Source organism: Parasteatoda tepidariorum, chromosome 6 (assembly GCF_043381705.1).
Source record: "Parasteatoda tepidariorum isolate YZ-2023 chromosome 6, CAS_Ptep_4.0, whole genome shotgun sequence".
Taxonomy (NCBI): Eukaryota; Metazoa; Arthropoda; class Arachnida; order Araneae; family Theridiidae; genus Parasteatoda; species Parasteatoda tepidariorum.
In genome coordinates, this window is record NC_092209.1 from 57,899,329 (window position 1) to 57,919,649 (window position 20,321).

The following is a 20,321-nucleotide window of genomic DNA, read 5'->3' on the forward strand; positions in this document are numbered from 1 at the left end:
GTAAGGATGGATAAGCAGTCAGGATTTTCATTGGTTGTCCTGTAAATTCGTGCATAACTTCAGTGTGTGAAATTATGCCTGCATATTTAAAATTATCACACTAACACAACATGGAATGGAAGTTAAAGAAAAATGCCTAGTGATTCGCCTCACTGATGATGTTAGTGACGGAATTCACTACCCCTCGGTCTATAGTTAAGAGTATGTTGAGAATATTTACTTTCAGGGAAAACTTATTAACATGCTTAATGATGACCATCCATTTAAATTGACCGATGGCGGAGTCTTTAGCGTTTAGTTGTATGATACTTCTCAACTTGTGAGACGTGTGGCAAAATTTTTTTGGGCCCTCTGCGGCGAACCTCTGGCACTAATATCTTTCCGCAAACTACTTTTAATAATAACAAATATAAATGTTACTAATTTAAGTAAGCAGACACGTTGTGTTTATAAAAAAACCCTAATTAGATGAAATTGTATATATACAGTGGTGGCCAAAAGTGTGGACACTTTTTGAAAGTTTCATGTTTTTCAACTTTGTGTGCTTGTAGAGTATATTAATTTTCACTTAAATACAAACGTTTATACATCAAATTGAAGGTAATTTAATGTAGAATTTAATAATAAGTACAGTATTACAATATCTGTATTACAAAAAAAGTTATGCAGTTAATAGTAAGATCTATCTTAGATTTGCATTTTTTTAAAGTGATACTTACACAATCAATACTTAGTAGGATAACCCTTAATTTTTAAGACAGCTTCACAGCGTCTTTTCATCGAGTGAACGAGTGTTTGGAGTTCATCTTTCGTAATCACATGGTGCCAAGAATCAATTATAGCTTCACTTAGTTGTCTTTTATTGGATGGACGTTTTTTTCGTACAAGAATTTTCAAACGTCGCCACAAATTTTCAATTGGATTGAGATCAGGGCTGTTTCCTGGCCATGGTAATATATCTATGCCTTTATTTTGAAACCATGCTTTGCATACTTTTGCTGTGTGGCATGGAGCTGAATCCTGCTGAAAAATAAATGGTGCGTTGTTGGGGAAGAGATCCCTGATGGAAGGTATCAATTTTGGTTTCAGGACAGTTTCGATGTATTTTTTGGCATTCAGGATGCCAAATCAGGCCGAAAAAAATGCACAAGTGCTACTACCGATAGAAAAATTAAATGGCTATGCCTTCAAGATAGAAAAATGTCATCAGATGCCATTAGATGTGAAATGAATGCAGCTGGTATTGCAGTAAGTTCAAGAACAATAAGAAGAAGGTTATCAGGATTTGGACTACAAGCTAGAATTCCAAGGAAAAAACCATATTTAAATCAAAAGCAACGCGAAAAACGAGTTAAGTCGGCAAAAGAACACATTAAATGGTCAGAAAATCAATGGAAGCAAGTAATCTGGAGTGATGAGAGTAAAATATCGCTCTTTGGAAGTGATGGTAGAAAATACGTGAGACGTAGAGTAGGTGAAGCGCTTCATCCTGATTGCATTGAAGCAACTACTAAAAATCCAACAAATGTCATGATTTGGGCATGTATATCTGCAGATGGTGTGGGCCGAATTCAAGTGATTGATGGCATCCTGAATGCCAAAAAATACATCGAAACTGCCCTGAAACCAAAATTGATACCTTCCATCAGGGATCTCTTCTCCAACAACGCACCATTTATTTTTCAGCAGGATTAAGCTCCATGCCACACAGCAAAAGTATGCAAAGCATGGTTTCAAGATAAAGGCATAGATATATTACCATGGCGAGGAAACAGACCTGATCTCAATCCAATTGAAAATTTGTGGCGACGTTTGAAAATTCTTGTAAGAAAAAAACGTCCATCCAATAAAAGACAACTTATTGAAGCTATAATTGATTCTTGGCACCATGTGATTGCGAAAGATGAATTCCAAACACTCGTTCACTCGATGAAAAGACGCTGTGAAGCTGTCTTAAAAATTAAGGGTTATCCTACTAAGTATTGATTGTGTTAGTATCACTTTAAAAAAATGCAAATCTAAGATAGATCTTACTATTAATTGCATAACTTTTTTTTAAATACAGATATTGTAATACTGTATTCATTATTAAATTTTACATTAAATTACCTTCAATTTGATATATAAACGTTTGTATTTAAGTGAAAATTAATATATTCTACAAGCACACAAAGTTGAAAAACATGAAACTTTCAAAAAGTGTCCACACTTTTGGCCACCACTGTATATAATTTAAATGAATATTTTTTTATTCTAATATCGTGGGCGATATTCTTACATTTTGTCGGAGGAAAACACACTAATTGTATCCTTTTTCACATTTCGTAAATCATATTAAGAAAAAAAATTAAAAATCATGAAATCCGTAACAGGAACTTCAGAAAAAAAGATCGGCATCGAAACCACGCGAATAGGACTCTTCAAAAAGGGGTACTAAAAGCGTGTTTCATTTCGAGATTCGTTTATTGTAATAAATAATGTTTTTAAAATAAAGGTTTTAAAAATTTTGTCAAAATAAGTGCCCCCCCCCCCCAAAAAAAAACGATAGAATCATTACTTTAAATATTTATATGCGTTATTCGAATTTCCCATATTGTCAGAAATATATCGGGATATTTAAAACCCACGTGAAAATCAATAACTACCGAAAATACAATCGTAACATGATTTAAACCAAATAAAAAAAAAAAAAAGCAGAACATTATTTTGCCACAAATCTGAATTTGTAACAAAACCACTTCTCACAGTCAAATTTTATTAAAATGTAAAATATGGTGTACTCGAATACACACACACATATATGTATGAATCAAAGAACATGATTTCTAGAACTGAACTATCTTTTCAACTTTCGCGATTTTTTCCCCCTTGTATTTTCTAATGGAAATTCTAACTGAAACTAGTCATTATCTAATTTTGTTATTCTTAAATAAGAATCGGAAAAATAACGAGCATTACTTTTCCCTTCGATGCGCGTGAAAGGAATCTTCAAAAAGGAAGTAAAAGTTTTGTTACAAAATATACGTTATATAATAATTCTGGTTCTCCGGGATGTTTCCCAGACCGTCGCCAATAGCCCATTGTGCAGCTCTAGTGCGACGTAAATAAACAACAACAACAACAATAATAATTCTGGAAGAAAAAAAATCTTGAAAATCTCGGTAGAAAAGAAAACTAATTTTTTTTTAACCTCATTATTCTTTATTTTTCACAAACATTTCTTTCCCCTCTGATGCTCGAAAAATAATCATATTTTGAATTTAATAACGGAAAAAAATAGTCTTATCGAACATTTCTGCAGAAAGGAAATTTTTTACTTCATTATTCTTTTTTCTTCTTTCTTCTCAAATAAGAATAGAAAAATCACGAACATTTCTTTCTCCTTCAATGATTTAAAGACCAGTTTGCATGTTTTTTAACTCATTGCATTCGTTTAACTATGTTTTGTTTTTTCAAAAGAGGTTTTTTACTAGCTACACAATCTTTTAAACCATAATAAAAGTCGACGTTGTACAGTAGTTACTGACACAGTTTTTTGCCTCGTAACATTCAATTTCTCACGGATTTCTGGTGTTGTTCCGAGACCGCTGCTGCTTACTTTGAATGCAGATAAACTTATCCTCACGTTTGGACATAATTCTAGGTCTCCCTGACCGTTGGTGGCTCTTAATTTGGTCAGTTTCTTTCTTCCTCTGCAAAGTTCTGACAACAATAGTCTGGGAAACATTAGTTTTTAAGGGTAATTTGTCTACTTTAATAGCCTTCTTAATGAAGTGCAATAATAACTGCACGTGTTTCGACACTTATTTCTGGTATTTAACCCATATTTCTGTAATAAATTATACAGGGTGTTTATAAAGTCCCAGACCCATTTTGATGTTTAATAACTCATAAAATAATAAAGATAGATTAAAATTAATAACATAAATGGTTAGATAGACTCAAAAAGTTTCCTGACCCTTGTCAATGGACTTCCACGTGTGCCCCTTCTTTTTTAGAGGTTTACAACAGATATGGTAGGAAGGATAGAAGATGATGCTGACTTTCGGAAGCGCATAATGTTCTCCGACGAAGCATCCTTTCATGTTTCTGGCATTGTTAATCGCCACAATGTGCGCACATGGGGACTGAAGACACCCATGAATACCGTGAGACACAAAGTGATTCTCCAAAGGTTAATGTGTGGTGTGGACTAATGCACGACCGAGTCATTGGGCCTTTCTTTTTTACAGAAAAGACGGTCTCATCAGTCGTATACTTAGACATGTTTGAAAACTTCGTATTTCCACAACTAGAAGAGCTTCAGCCACATGTCTTTTTGCAACAAGATGGTGCACCACCTCATTGGGGTATCATCGTTCGTAGTTCTTTGAATGACCATTTTATAGGAAGACGGATTGGGCGAGGAGGTCCAATTCCTTGGCCACCCAGATCACCTGATATAACGCCGCTGGACTTTTTTCTTTGGGGATTTTTAAAGGACAATGTTTACAGGAGGGTCGTGCCGAACATTGATGATCTAAAAGCCAGAATTACAACCGCAATAGCCTCTGTGGATGCCGACATGCTTGCCGCTACCTGGCGTGAAATTGACTATCGACTTGATATTCTCCGTGCGACAAAGGGGGCACACGTGGAAGTTCATTGACAAGGGTTATGAAGTTTTTGAGTCTGTCTAACCCTTTATGTTATTAATTTTAATCTATCTTTATAATTTTATGAGTTATTAAACATCAAAATGGGTCCGGGACTTTATAAACACCCTGTATAAAAAAATTTTAACTTTTGTTTTTAATGTGTCCACGTTATTCTAGCAAATTAAGGTTGTTATAACAATATTTTAAATGTGATATGTACATGAAATTAAATTATAATGAACCTTACAAAGGAAGATGAAAGGTAAATTGTGTATAAACTAAAAATGAATGAAATTTTTAAAATAATTATTTTTTTTAGAATAAGTATTTACATGCACTTTCATTCATTTCGTAATCAACTACAGAATACCTACAAAATGAAAAAAATAATGAACAGTTTTAAATGAAAATAGCATTTTGTGAAGTTTGTTGACGTTCATATTTATAAATTGCATATTTAGGCCAGAAATATATAATTATTTTTGGAAGTTTTGAAAAATATACAAGTTAGTCTTAACTTTTGACCGGTGCTGTATTAATTGATATGGATTATATTTTCGTTTCCAGTACTTAGCTCATAAATACTTTTTTCTAGTTTTTAATTTTAAGAAAATATTTCCAAATAAATTTTCTAGCAAATGAGTGCAAAGAATGTAGTATAACGATATAATGCTTCCTAAGGCAGCAGATTCCCTATAAACAGATACAGGAGAATCGATCATCGATGATGGCTAGCTAATAATAGAATAATGTAATAATGTTATTAAATAAAGAATCAATAAGGATTAAATAACTATACGATAAAAGTTCTGGAATTCTTAAGAGTTGTTTAGATGAATAAACATTATGGATCAGTTTTACACTACATGATCTTTAACTTCCCTTACACCTTCAGTTATCGCCGGATTAAAATATTTTTAAATTGATTTATTGTAAATTTCCGCGGAATATTTTGTTTAAATGCTTACATAAAGATTCTTAATGAGGACTCTTAAATAAAGACTTTATTATCATAATTATTAAGTATAATAAACTGTTTACTCGAAAAATACATAAAAATTTAAACTAATTGTTTTGCATAGACAAAATGCAATTTTACATTCCTATGGAAAGAGAAAAGGTAATGAAAGCAAATTTCGATTTATAATTTGCAATGTTACACACCTGTTTTTCCAGAATTTTAATACTACTCATATTATACCAAGTATTATTATTTTTATTTCCTAAATTCTCTCTTTGAAAATCAAGTTCTTCTGCTCACAGTAGGATTTGAAACTTCTGCTGCAAATATTTAATTTGGTGCACTGCTCGTAAAAAATTAAATGAATAAATTGGATTTAATGATTGGATTTTTCTGTACTAGGATTCATTCTTAAGGGCACGAGAGCCTAACCTTAATTATACTTATTAATTTGTGCAGATGATTTGTCGTTACTTACTCATAAATATAGGGATTGTCCCTTGATCAGAAGTTTTAGTGTCTAGGGTTTTTTGGTTTATTTGAAATTTTAAGGTTAATATGTTTACATTTTCATAATTATGCAGTAGTAACTATATAGAATTTCTATTGTTGCACATATTCAGTAGAATTTCAAAACCATTGAAGCAGTGAGGCAATTAATATTCATTTATTTTTATTTCTTTATTTCAGTACACCAATTGTAAGTCATTCTATGACGATTTAACCAGAATTCGATAATAATAATAAAATTGCAGATAAAAAGTCAAAGGTTAAAAAGGAAAGAAATTTAATTTATGAAATTAATACATCTTATGAGTTTTTCCCCCTCTTAGCGACTCCATCCTTCGAAAATCATTCTCAAATTGCGAATGAACTTTTGGGTTAAATATTTTTTGATTACGCTTTTTGGATTGCTTTTTCTTTTTAGAATGTTTTCGCCAAAAAGTATAAACTCCTGTCATCACTATTTCAGCAAAATCATAAACAGCCACAATCGAAACTCCAAGGTACATTCCCATGTAACCGCCGATGACACTGAACAGTTCCATGCTCTACAATAAAGGAGAATAATTATAGAATAATAAAAAAATATATGCAAAAATGAGTGTTGCAGTGGTTAAAATAATTATAGAATAATAAAAAATTAGAATAATTATAGAATAGAAGGAATAATTATAGAATAATAAAAAAATATATGCAAAAATGAGTGTTGCAGTGATTAAAATAATTATAGAATAATAAAAAATTAGAATAATTATAGAATAATTATAGAATAGAAAGAATAATTATTGAATAATAAAAAAATATATGCATAAATGAGTGTTGAAGTGGTTAAAATTGTAACAACATCTCGAGATGGCTGATGAAATAATTTTCTGAGCTAAATAGCTAATAAGCTCAGAAAAAATTTAATTTAGCTGAATATCATTTAGATTAATGATATTTAGGGTTTGCAATTGCACTCATAACTAGTGATAGAGCTTCTGAATTCTGACTCTTAGAAAACGGAATATTAACTCAATTATGTAATTGATGATGTGATTGTGAAAAATTACATGTCATGTCACTGGAACAACTGATTTAAGGTGCATTATACTAAAAAAGTGATAGTTTCTTTCCTGATAATTATACTGAAATTTTCTTTAAATTTCAGTGAGAACAAAGGGATATTTTTCTATAAATTGAGTCAGGAAGGACAAAAAGAAAGAAAGGAAAAAGGGAATGAAATAATATAAAAAACATAGGAAAGTAACAACTTGAAACGATGTTTGCATTTGTTATTAAGAGATTGTGGTGCTAAAATTAGATTAAACTTTATCTATAAGGCTGTTTAAAGCAGAATACTATCTAAAACAGAAAGATAAAAGGAATTCCATCTAAGCGTAAGAAGTTTTAAACTCATTTTCAATAACCGAATGTGATGTGTTATCGGTTTGGTGATGCCCTTAAAATATTTTTCTTGCAATTTTATTTTAAGCTAGCAAAACCTTGCACTGCAATCACATTTTTAGTCAACTCATTTGTATGGATTATTAACTTGGTAGCTCATGGCTAATAAGTAATTAAGTTTATAATAGCTTATTTTAAAGAAATATATAAATAATATATACTTACTTCAAATTTTGCATTGTATGTCATATTTGTCACATCGAAACCGTCAAATACAATTTCAATCCACATTGTTTGACATCTGAAATCCGAAAAGATTAATAAGTTTTTAAAAATGGTTGTGAAAAATGTTGGGCTAAACTTTTTAATAATGGGAAAGTCATAGATGAAGTATTAAATTTTCGAACACTCATTGCAATAGAAAGTGCCTAATGTTCTTTAAATATTTTCATAAATATAAATAATATTACTAAAGTTAGAAAATTCATCTATAACAAAACGTGTCTAGTTAATATTTGTACAAGTACAAGGCTTACTAAAATGACAGTCAATAATATATAGTTTCAGAATCTTGTCAATGACGCAAAAAAGGAACATGTCAGGCGTCGCAACTAATAGAAACGTGAAAGCCAGCGAAATCTGTCATAACATCAAAATCAACTCAAAATGTCTGTTTTAAACATGATTACTGATACTATTTCAAATAATTGCATTGTTCTATTCAGAAGTATCGGGATCAAAGGTAGGGAACTTATAATTTGGAGTGCCATTTATTGGAGTTTGTTTTGAAATGTGAATAACACTGGGGAGCAATTTTTTGTTTTATCTCTTGTTTTCCGTTGCATGAGATTTTTTTAAAACACATCTTATATGGGCAGATCTCTAAAACCTTTAACTTTTGATAATAAAAAAAGTAATAAAAAATAATAAGCACACTATTTTTACACCTCCAGAATTGTTTGAAAATGTATAAAATATCAGAAAATAATCGTGAGCATCGAAAATTTCGATGCCCTTATAAGTATAAACAAAAAATTAAAATTTTTAAACTAGTTTCTCTAGGTTTATAATCACAAACTGTCATTCGGTGAGGTTACAGTTGCGATGTCAAGACAGTAGTCAGACGCAGATCTAAAAAGTAAATGTTGAAATCAATCAAAATTTTGATCACACGTTTGTCATCGCATTGCGTTGCATCTGAGTAAAGTTTTCGATCTATTCTCTAGGTTGTCCAGACTAAACCTGTCAAACCGTAACCTCAGGATTAATTAATTGAATTTAACATATCAGAACTTAGTTTTTTTCTTATGTTTTACTAATTGAAGATATTTTTTGACTGAAAATAATTCAAGTAAGTCTTTTTATACATTTTATAAAAATTTATTTTAATATTAAAATTTTTCAATTCATTTATGATACTAATAATTTTTGATGAAAAATAAAGGGTAAATATGGATGAAATTATTAAAAAGAAAAAATTGCTCAATAAAAGAAAAATAGGCTCAATAAGTTTACATGTTTATTAAATAAATGATACTTTTGTCGTTTTTAGGATTTTTAATGAAATGTATATAAACCTAGAAAAACTAGTTCAAAAATTTTAATTTTTTGTTTATACTTATAAGGGCATCGAAATTTTCGATGCTCACGATTATTTTCTGATATTTTATACATTTTCAAACAATTCTGGAGGTGTAAAAATAGTGTGCCTATTATTTATAATTATTTTTTTTATTATCAAAAGTTTAACGTTTTAGAGATCTGCCCATATACGTTCGTATCGTTGTCTTCAAATCTGCAATCGTTTTCTCTCTCCTGGCTACATTTTTGAAATGACATTTTTAATCTATTTTTTGTCGAAATTCGCAAGTTTAAAAATGTTAAATATAAAAGAGGGTCGTATAAGTGTTGCGACAAACTTCTAGGGAAGTTAGGGCACATCAGCAAATTAAAAATTGCATGGAATTTTTACCCATGCTCGGAAATGCCGTCATTCACCGTCCGATGCGCTTCCCTATTACGAACTGTTACTTCTTGTGCTTCTCAACAGGTCATTACAGGTAAGACCATATTTTCGGGGATGGGTTCCTATATAGTTTTAATCTTGATGATGTGCTCTAACTTCTCTAGAAGTTTGTTGCAATATTTACATTATCCCTTGTTATATATATAGCTTTTCAAAACTTGTACTTTTTGGCAACAAAATTGTTTAAAAATCTCCTTAAAAAAACTCTGTAACTTTAGGAGCGAAACTAATTTCAGATTTGAAATCTCCAGACCCGAATCAGGCAAGATCAAGTGCTTACGCAAATGCAACAGAAAATTTGTCCTCCATCATAATCATATATGGCAACGTTACTTTTAAAAAGTAACGAGTAAAAAGTGCAAGTAAAAGTACAAGTACTAAACAAAAAAAGTAACGATTTAAAAGTACTTTTCTATGAAATCGAAAATTCAAAGTAACCTAAAATTTTATTGAATAATATTCTTATTTTCCTTAATGTTTTTGCAAAATTGTTGTTACTTATTTAATTATTTTTAATTTTGAAAGTTATGGACATTAATTTATTTTCAAATTTGGAAGAATATTGGCGTTGTTTGACAAGGTCGGGCATAAACATAATTTTAGTAAAAAATGTACTAGGTAGAAATGTATTTAGTTAAAAATGTATTAAGACAAAAATGTATTATTAGTGAGTTCAAAATGAAAATTGAAGAACGTAATAACAAAATCCAACATTTTTTATTTAAAATGTATTAAATAAATGCATAAAACTCGAAAATGAATGAAAATAACTTGCTAATTAATATTTTTATTCATTTTGCGAAATAATTGCATTTCGAAAGTGGTGTCACTTATCCACGTGAAAGCTTAGCCACGCTGAATAAGTGCTCCACGGGAGCACTAGAAGGTACTGCAGTATTATATTTCACATATTTTTTTTACGATTGGATTTTTTTTAGAAAGCTTACCGAGTTTCAGAAAAAAGTAACGATTTCATTCGACATTTCCGTTACAAATACTTGTACTTTTTCCCTAAAAAGGTAACGAAAGTACAAGTAAAAGAACTAAATTTAAGAAGTAACGAAGTACAAGTAAAAGTACGTACTTTTTACTTGTACCGGCGGTACAAGTAACGAAAGTAACAGTACTGCCATATATGATCATAATTGCTACTATACTCTGTTGCAAAGTAAGAAAAACCCATTATCCCCATGGAGAGCGCCTGTTTGCATCTAAGTGCACGCTAAATGGATGACAGGCTCCAAGCGCCAACGAATATCACCATTACCAACTATTGAAACAGCGTAGTACGACCTTCTTTTTGCTTATAAAAAATATAGCACGAATTAAATTTATGTCCGGCGAATTTAACTTTTAAAAACTTTTTTATTGTTTAGAAAGCACAATTATATAATTTGATAGCTAAATAAAACGAAACTACATGCAGCCGTGGATGATTTCTTAAATCCTATACCGCAATGGTCTTTTCTGAGCTTGCAACGAGGTATAGTATGTTATGTCAGTTTTAGGGAAATAAGTCAATTTTAACTTACATGTTTATATTCCAAACTATATTTTCAGCAAAACGTTTTATTTATCTTTTGTATTTACTTCTCATAATCGTCAATATTTTTTTTATTACTCGAAACATTCAATATGATCTGAATATTGTTGAAAAAATAGTTTACAATGAAGTTGAATATTACAAACATCCTTTTTGACTTTTACTATTTACTTTCTCTCTTCTAAAAGTTATAAATGGTACAATGTTAAAAAGCTATAAGGTAGCAATTTGAACGGCCACGAATAAATAGTACTAGTGGGCTGCGCCCCCTGCTTGCTGACGCTCGCCAACCCCCGAAAATTGCTACAAAATCTTATATGGTTTGTTTTGCGAGCCAAGCTTGCTTCGCTCGCTACTAACTTAGGTACATTGCAAATGCACAAAATTCGAAGAATTCAATACAATCATTCAAATCCATATAAAACTTTTTTTAAAAAAAATTACATCTTTTTAGTAAATACTAAGTCATTAAGATAAATTTGAATTCAAATAAATGACATATAATTCGTTAAACCTATTAGAAATGTGCTATAGTATAATTCGTGATATAAATCAAAAATCGTCAAATAAATTCGTAATGTATAAATTCGTGAAAAAAGCGCTTTCGACAAAATACTAAAGTAGAGATCTATCGACAAAGACTACTCACTTCTGCCTAGCTTAATAGTCTGAGATTGCCGCAGCTGATGCTCTCTGGTTATTTCAGCTTCCGTTTTTGAAAGCGCTATATGTTGAGCCACCTCAGCTAGATTTGGCATGTGACATTTTTAGCGGCAATCATTGGTCGATTCGCCGTGTAAGAGAAATAGTAATGTAAACAAAACAAAGCAAACGTTGCCACCGGCCGAAAAGAAATACAGCCAAAATTTGGGAGCCACGTAAGAGAATTATATATATTACATTACGAAGCTTAATCATCATGTATCGGGCAATTTTCCAAAGTTTGGAAGTTTAAAGGAATAGAAATCTTTGTTTATTAGTCGTATAATCATAATTCCATTCTTACCTTTTTGAAAACATATTTTTGTGTGAGCAGTTGTACTGAAAAAAAAAAAGTAAACGAATGAATAAGTACGTTTAATTTAATATTATGAATGCAAGATACTAATTTATAAGTAACCAATGTAACTCAATTTTCTCTTAATATTTTAGAAACTTAAAAAAGTAGTTTTATTATAATTGAGTCGCTTTTATCTTGGTTCTTATGAGATATTCAAAAACGAAATAATTAATAAAAAAATAAATTAGTAATAAATAAAATGCAATGGAATAATAAAGCATTTAACGATTCAATTTAAGATTCTAGGTTTCTGACAAAAAACCTTTTGTAACTATAATAAAAAACCAAATTAACTGTCATAAATTCATACTCACCCCTTGCTCTTTCAATATTAGCTCCTAAAATAAAATATATGAAGAAAATTATGTTCTGATCTTATAAAATCCATATACAATAACTTTGAATATATTGGTGATGTACAGTGGGGGAAAAATGGAACACCCTGAATAACTTTTGATCTCATGATTGAATCTTCATGTACCAGGATTCAGTATTAATGGTTTATGGAGGACAATATTTTAAGTTACGAAATTACGCTCAGAATAATCAGGGAGATGACTTCAAATATGATTATTTTCATAAGTGCAGACGATATTTTAAGTTACGAAATCACGCGCTGAATACACATACCTGAATAAACATAACTTTTTTCAATTTCTGAGTCTCAAAATGCGGGATGTAGCCCCAATCTGGGAAATATGGCTTCAATAGTTTGGACGGAAGAGTGGCCGAAAGTCTGGACCTATTAATGTTAATTTTATTTTTTGCACATTTCGCCATATCTCGATAACTTTTTTTTTTTTTTTTTTTAGCGAAACGAGAAATTTTTGCAACGCAATTATAAAACTCGTGTTATCCAAAGTAAACCATGCCAAAAATGATTTTTTATAATTAATTTTTTATTATTTATTATTAAAAGTCGCAAAAAATTTAAATTGTCAAGGTATGCAAATTTTAACATCACTTTGAGGAAATTTAATTTCATATAGAAAGGCACAAAATTTAAATGAAGTCGGTTGAATAGATTCTGAGAAATCAAATTTTTGAAAAAGTGTATTTAAAATCCAACTTCTCATAAATTATTTGGCAGATTTTGCCCAAATTTTTGCATTTTGCTATATAATATTACATTTTTTAAAATGATTTAAGAATTTGCTTATCAAACTATTCAATATATTTTCGACTGTTAATAAATAAAAAAAAAATTCTGCATGGAATTATTCTTGGATAAACGAATATTATAATCATATGCTAAAATAAAGCAAGTTCTGGAGATATGGTGAAATATGAAAAAAAGTAAAATTAACTTCATGGAGTTATTTTAGATTGCTCTCTTGCCCAAAAGTATTGGGACCGCATTTCTCGGATTGTGGCTACTCTTCATATTTTGAGGGGTTAATGAATCCAAAGCCGTTTCTAAAAAAACTATGTTTAGTCAGAGAATGTACGCTTTTCTGCTTGATTTCGTCACTTAAAATATCGTCTGTAGTAACTAATTAGCATATTTGAAGTCACCCCTCATGAACCATTAAGATTGAATCCTGGTACATGAAAATCCGATAAAATCAAAAATTTTCCTAAGTGTTTCTTTCCTCTTTTTTTGCGCATTGTACAGATGATATAAGGCTCTTTTTTACTGAAACGTTATTCTAATAATAAAAAAATTAAAATTGAGTTAGAATGATGTTTTTAACACGAATATCAACCACTCAACATTTTTGTTGTCGTTGTGATAGTTGATTATTTTTGTCAGAGAGTAAGAAACAAATCGCTCTTGTCTTCTTCTTTCTTAGAGTACATTAAGTAGAGTTGAATGTGGACAAACAAAATACTAAATGCGAAAAGAACATAGAAAAAAAAAAACTTTTCGGGTACGAAATATCAATGCATATAATTCAAAACTAAGAAAGCATTTTAAATTTATTGGCAGTATTATATATTTCTTTTACACAGTTTTTATTGTGTACGTAAAGGTGGTTTTATTGCGTACGTAAAAGTTATCCATTGGTGTTCTGTTTTTAATGATAGTAAAAGTTGAAATAGCTTCCTGATCATTATCAACAGTGACCACATGACCATTTTATAGCTGTATCAAAATCCCCCCCCCCAACTTTTTGACTTATTAGTGTGCTAAAGTTTGACCCGAAGCTCCATGCTAGATCAAAGTATAAGTTTCGATTTCTTCCTGATTTCTTAAAGTAGCTATTTTATTGTGAATTGAATTTATCGTCTGACTAGTTTACATGCTGAAATTTCTAATAAATTTATTCTCTGGGTTTTAATACAATTGTGCAAGCAAAATTTTGAACATGAACTAGCTAGCTAACATAATAATAATAATAATATTGTAATAATAATAAAAATTTCAATAACTGTATTGTGCAGGTAGGAAGGAAAGAAAGAATTATTTTACTTGCATCAAACCTAAAACTAAAATAGTTGGGCGCATCACTTTCGTAACAAACTTCTATCACCACTGAAGCATCCTCCCACATCTTTTAAATGTGATATAAACTGCGCTTTTATTCTGCCAAAAATAAAATTTTTTTTTTTTCCTATTTAGGCTACTTGGAAAACGCAGTTATTGAAATTTTTATTCTAAATTAAACTATTCAGAACCATTTCGAGGTAGTTAGGTTAAATAATGATGAATAATTAATGATGTGCTATTTTATGTAAATGTAAATAAATTCTTACCACAGCTCTTCGCATAAATGAACTTTTCTGAAACAAAAAACGAGGATAATTTGTTAAATCTATTGACAGCATAACTTGCTTCATTTATATTTGAAATACTAACTTCATGCACACTAAAATACACTCAAATGACAAAATTCATGGAACTGCAAATATTCAAGTGACCCTGGTGATAGCATTGTTTAATGGTGTTTTTCCAAGATCTTTTGCCAAAGAAAATACAAAAAACAGACAAAATTTAATTATCCTAAGATTGAAGCGAAACAAAGCTATAAATTTAAATAATGTATACTATTTTACTTTAAAGATTTAATCTGGGATTCAGAACCATTAAAAAGTTTAAATATTGAAATGGCGAATTTTTTTACTTAGACACGGAACTAAATTAAATCAAAGAATAATTCTTAATTTTAGCTAATTTTTACAAGCCCTGGCAAAGAAGCATTGGAGTAATTTTTCACATATTGAAGAACTCAATTTAAAGTAATTTTAATTTTCTCAAAACATTTCATATTTTTTCTCCATATTGAGATTTTACATCTTCGTAATAAGCATAGAGGGCTCTTGCTAAACATAAGTAAAACCTAACAATCACAAATATAGTTGTTTCAAACTTACTATAGTTATAAAAAGTTGCATTATATTTGTTTAAAGTGTTATTTTATGTGAAGATAGAACCTTTGAAGATGACTTATAAGGAAAATGCATTCTCAGGGTATTAATTTGTATTTTAGTGATTCATGTAAACATTTGATAACGCGATTGGAAACCGCAAAAAGGTAGTTGGTGAGAAATTCAGATTTGATAGTGGATTAGTTTCTCGACCCGGAGCCCCTGGAACCCGCTCCAAACTGTTCTGACAAAGTCGTTCGAAAACAAACTGAAGAGTTTAATCAGTTTTCATCTTAAGAGAAGAGTGGAGATATGGATGGTGTTTTCTACACTAGGAAGCGCTGCAAGCTCGGGACTGCCTAAATTTCCGGGTTACTGTTTCAGTTGTATTTTAAAGCCATTTGGCATCATTGTGTTTTGAGATTCTTGCAAACAATACATTTGATTACTTATTACTTGTGTTTACAATGCTAACAATACTGTTTACAATACTAAAAGTGTTAACACTAACGTAAGATGGTGCACAGCTTGCAACACGAACGAACAGTAATAAACAAATGGAAAGAGGCCAAATCAAGACTGCCAAAAAAGCGAGTTATTCAAAATCTAGCAACCAGCTCACCTTTTTTAATAATAAATAACAAAATAACTAAAACAAATTTTCACTCCAAACTCCCCAGAATTACATAATAACATTAATATCTTATGAAATACGACAGATTTGAGCTCAGAAATCATCTAGTTTATTTCTTTTATTGAAAACAAAATTATCCGTTTGAAAACATCGCCTATCAGAATAACATGTAGTAAGCAGCTGCAAACTTTTTAACCGGAACTAGAGTAGGTCCCAAGCCCGAGATTGTTATTGTTTACATTTCTATTGAAAACACCATCCATTCTATCCTTCTCTTTTTCTCATAAATAAACGGTTTCGTGCAGAACTCAAATGTTTTGAAAACAAACGTTTCATTTTAATACAAAATATTTTCTAACGTTGCACCGACAATAATTTTGTCACTTTTTCATCAGATATACATTTGTTATTTGATTGGTGAATTTTAAGTAGAACGATCAAATCGCATTCAGTAGGAATATTCCTTAAGTTTGTAAAAATCTTGAATTGTATTATACAATTTTTTTTATTGTAGTTAAATTTTCTGTTAAAAGTATTCAAATTGTTGATAAGAAAATTATTATTAAATATAGAATAATAACGTCAACCGTTAAACGATTAATAACCGTTAACCACTAAACTATGAACTTCTCCAAAGTTGAAGAAATTTGGAGCATCTCCCATAGTTCCGTGTCCAACAGACCCACTATTAAGCATATTTTTTTTTTATATCGATTATTATATCGTTTACGTATTTTTAATTTTTTATAGAATTTTAGTGGAGAATTTTTAGTCTTATTTTGAGCAAGGTGAGCTGGTGGTTAGTTTTTCCTTAGAAACACAATAAATATTGGAACAAGCTCTAAGACGCTCAGCGTCGCGGAACAAACCCACTTTTGTATATATTCTTATTAAAATATATCTTGTTTATATATTCTTATGAGTAGTTATGTAGAATCCTCTGAGGGCATTATATTTGTCATTTAACCCCCATATTTGTGTTATTATAACTACAGAACAATAAATCACTTAAGGATCTATCTATAATGTTATGTACAATATTGTCGTCAATTTATTTTTGAAAACAGTCACGTCAAATCAAAGAGGATACTTAAATGAAATTACTTACATATCTATATGTATTGTACACAATTTTTTCTTCCGTATTCATACTATATTGAATGTTTCTGAAAGTAGAAAAATGTTGAAAATAAATACTGAAGGATGAATAAAAATTTTCGACTGACAATGATGTGAAAAGTACAATTGGGTATATTATAACCTACGTCACAGGTGTTGTGTTATTCCTACTAAATTTAACCCATGAACGGCATTTTCTGCGAGCCTAACTTCAAGCCACAAATAAACAAACGAAGTGTTTGATCGCTTAAATAGCTGCTCGCCAGATTTTATTGCATTATAAAGAAAAGTAATTGATATTCGATTTTTGATTAATAATTGATTTATGTATATAGTGGCATTTATGTGGATAGTGGCATAGAATTTAGCATTGCGTCATGGTAAATGTTATTCCTACTAAGTGGAAGTAGTTGTGTTTTTTTATATTATACCCAATTACATAAAAAAAAAAATTCAGAATTTTAAAATTTTAAAAAGTTATTCAAACTGCTCCTACAAAAGGTTACTTTTGTTAACAGTTGCGGTCAAGAACAATTATAGTAATAATATTTTATATATAATATATTTATTTATATATATATATATATATATATATATTACAGAGCTTATCCACAGTTCCCTGATATTACTGAGATGGCCTAGGCTGTAAATAGCACATGCGCGGCGGCGCAGAAGAAGAGACAAGCAAGCTACTGCTCAGCCTTNTCTGTTTTTATATATATATATATATATATATACGCAGGTTAACTTCCGATATCTATGCCGCACATCGTTTGATAGGACATATTATTTCGTGCATATTATATTATTATTATTATTTCGGTATTTTCTGTTCTGGATGCAGTCTTCTTAGCTCAATTTTGCATTCAGTTTATAAACTCTCACATGATTCTGTTAATTGGTTATATGTAGTCAGTCGTGACTCCGCTAACAACCTTTATAACCCTGAATGGTAGTTGTGCAATCACTATTTAGTATTTTTAAGGCTATCATATGTATTCTTTTCATTCGGGCATCACATATACTACATTTTTTTATCTCATATACTACATTTTTCTACTACAATTTTAATATTCCAAGGTATTTGGCAGTTTGTTAGTAACTATATTTCCAAATCAGAAGCGTAGTCAACTATTTTATTTATTTCAAATTCGATCCTTAGCAAGACGTCAAATTCACAGTAAAACCACTTTTTTTTGAAGATTTGATATAATTTGCTTATCTATAATTTTTATCTTTTAAACAATTCGGAATTTTTAATCAACTCTTTCAGTTTGAGATGGAAACAGGAACAAAAAAGAAATAAAGCAGGTCTCCAGTTTGTGAGAGAACGGAATGACCAAAATTTGTATGAGACTTGTAGAATAAAATTTTGGTTCGATTTTTGGAATCCACTAAAGGTTAAGCTAAAAATTAGTAGAGGAAATAGATAAGTCTAAAGCAATTATCAGTTCTGAACATAAGTGCATATTTTGGAAATTAAAGAGATCAGAACAGAATTCTGTACTGTACTTACTCGCAAGGCTGATTATACTTTCTTAACAAATCTGTGCAGTTTTCTCCAATCCTAGTTTGATCTATTGAAACATAAATGTTTGTCAAAATAATTTACTCAACTTTTAAGATTGTTTTCATTGGAATCATTAAAAAAAGATATTATGGAAAAAAAGATGTTATGAATTATATCTATCAATAACTGAAAACTGTTATGTAGAAATTTAATATCAGATAAGACAAATTTCTTATGGCATTTATACAAATACTTTCCTGAAGCTAAAATTTTTTAATCGATATTTAAGTCTATTTTTTTGTGAAATGATTAAGTTTAAAAGCTTTATGTATAACAGACGGTTGCGTTATTGTTGCGACAAAGGGGAGTTAGGGTACATCATCAGGATTGAAATAGCATAGGAATGCTATCGTTCGCGGCTAGGGGTGCTTCTATATTATGACCTGTTCGGGAGCTAGAAATGGTTTATAAGACCCGAATGAATTTCCGGTCATGGGTTTCTGTGCAATGTAATATTTACGTGACTCCCTTGTTGTGTATAACGTTTTTAACTTGTACATTTCGACAAAAAAAGACTGTAAATTCCATTTAAAAAAGAATTTTAGCTTAAAGAGAGAAACCGACAGCAGATTTGAAATCAGTATCTAAGATCTGAACATCAGAGAAAAAAAATGTTCCCCAGTGTAATTAGTGTCATATCTAATAAAGACACAACAAAAAGCGTAACATAAATGTGTTGTTTCGATAAAGAATCTTGCGTAAAGAGAATCAATAAAACAAAAATGATAATAATATTTACTGCTTTTATAGCATTTTATAAACAAATAAAGGAAATTGCTTCAAAAACTAGATGGTAGCATGAACTACAAAGATAGTATCAGCGGATGATTGATTTTACATGCCGTGCACAGTGGCGTACGCAGAATTTTTTCAAGGGGGGTGTTCATAATTTTCTGAAACTACTAAAAGAAATTCAAGTCTGTAATAAAGCACTATTATTTCCCTAATTTAGACAGCTAGACAATTTCGACTTTTTATTTAGACAACATTGTTTAGTTAAAGTTTGATTTGATTTTTAAGTTTAAGAACGTAATGTAATATCTTCTAAAAAAAGTCCAATGTCATATGGGTGGGAAGTAACACTTTGAGGGTCACTTTCACATTCATCAGATTTTGTTATGCTAGAAACGTTTTCTTCAACGGAAGTATCACATTTCTGTACAACAGAAAAACTTACATTGGTACTAGATGCTGTCACCTCACTAATTTCAGGTCGCGGTTTATTATCAAAATAACTAAAATTTGTTAAATTCTTGCGTTTTGACATCCTAAAGATTCAAGAACAGCAAATATATTTATATATATATGGATTGGTACAGAAATATCCGCTATGCTACGATCTCAAAGTTTCGAGCCGGAATGAATAACTTCAACGAGCACTTTATCTCCAATGGTATTGTTACTGATTTCTTCACTAGTCGAAATAGTGGCGACGACGGGTTCGGCGATTGAATGAACTTTTTGTTGAGACAAAACAAAACAGATTTAGCGACAAGCTCCGTAAGACAAGCGGCAGAGATAACTCTTAGTCTGACTAACTAACTCCACTGTACTCCGTTCCCCCTTTTATAT

The 20,321-nt window shown here is 30.4% G+C and overlaps 2 protein-coding genes across 2 annotated transcripts in view; both read right to left on the bottom strand.

Annotated features, from left to right (window-relative positions):
• Positions 1–6,254: 6,254 nt before the first annotated feature.
• On the bottom strand, positions 6,255–12,093 carry LOC107444149 (uncharacterized). The gene is made up of 3 exons (XM_016058231.2): positions 12,064–12,093; positions 7,714–7,789; positions 6,255–6,650 (listed from the first exon to the last, which is right to left on the bottom strand). Exons 1-3 carry the CDS (start codon positions 12,075–12,077, stop codon positions 6,399–6,401), a joined length of 342 nt encoding a protein of 113 aa, XP_015913717.2. The 5' UTR covers positions 12,078–12,093; the 3' UTR covers positions 6,255–6,398.
• Positions 12,094–14,764: 2,671 nt separating this feature from the next.
• LOC107444147 (uncharacterized) overlaps positions 14,765–20,321 on the bottom strand; it is a gene marked incomplete in the record, with an annotated part of 30,330 nt that continues 24,773 nt past the window's right edge. The window contains 3 exon segments of the mRNA XM_071182412.1: positions 14,765–14,841; positions 17,169–17,226; positions 18,696–18,756. Coding sequence (XP_071038513.1) covers positions 14,773–14,841; positions 17,169–17,226; positions 18,696–18,756 — 188 coding nt within the window.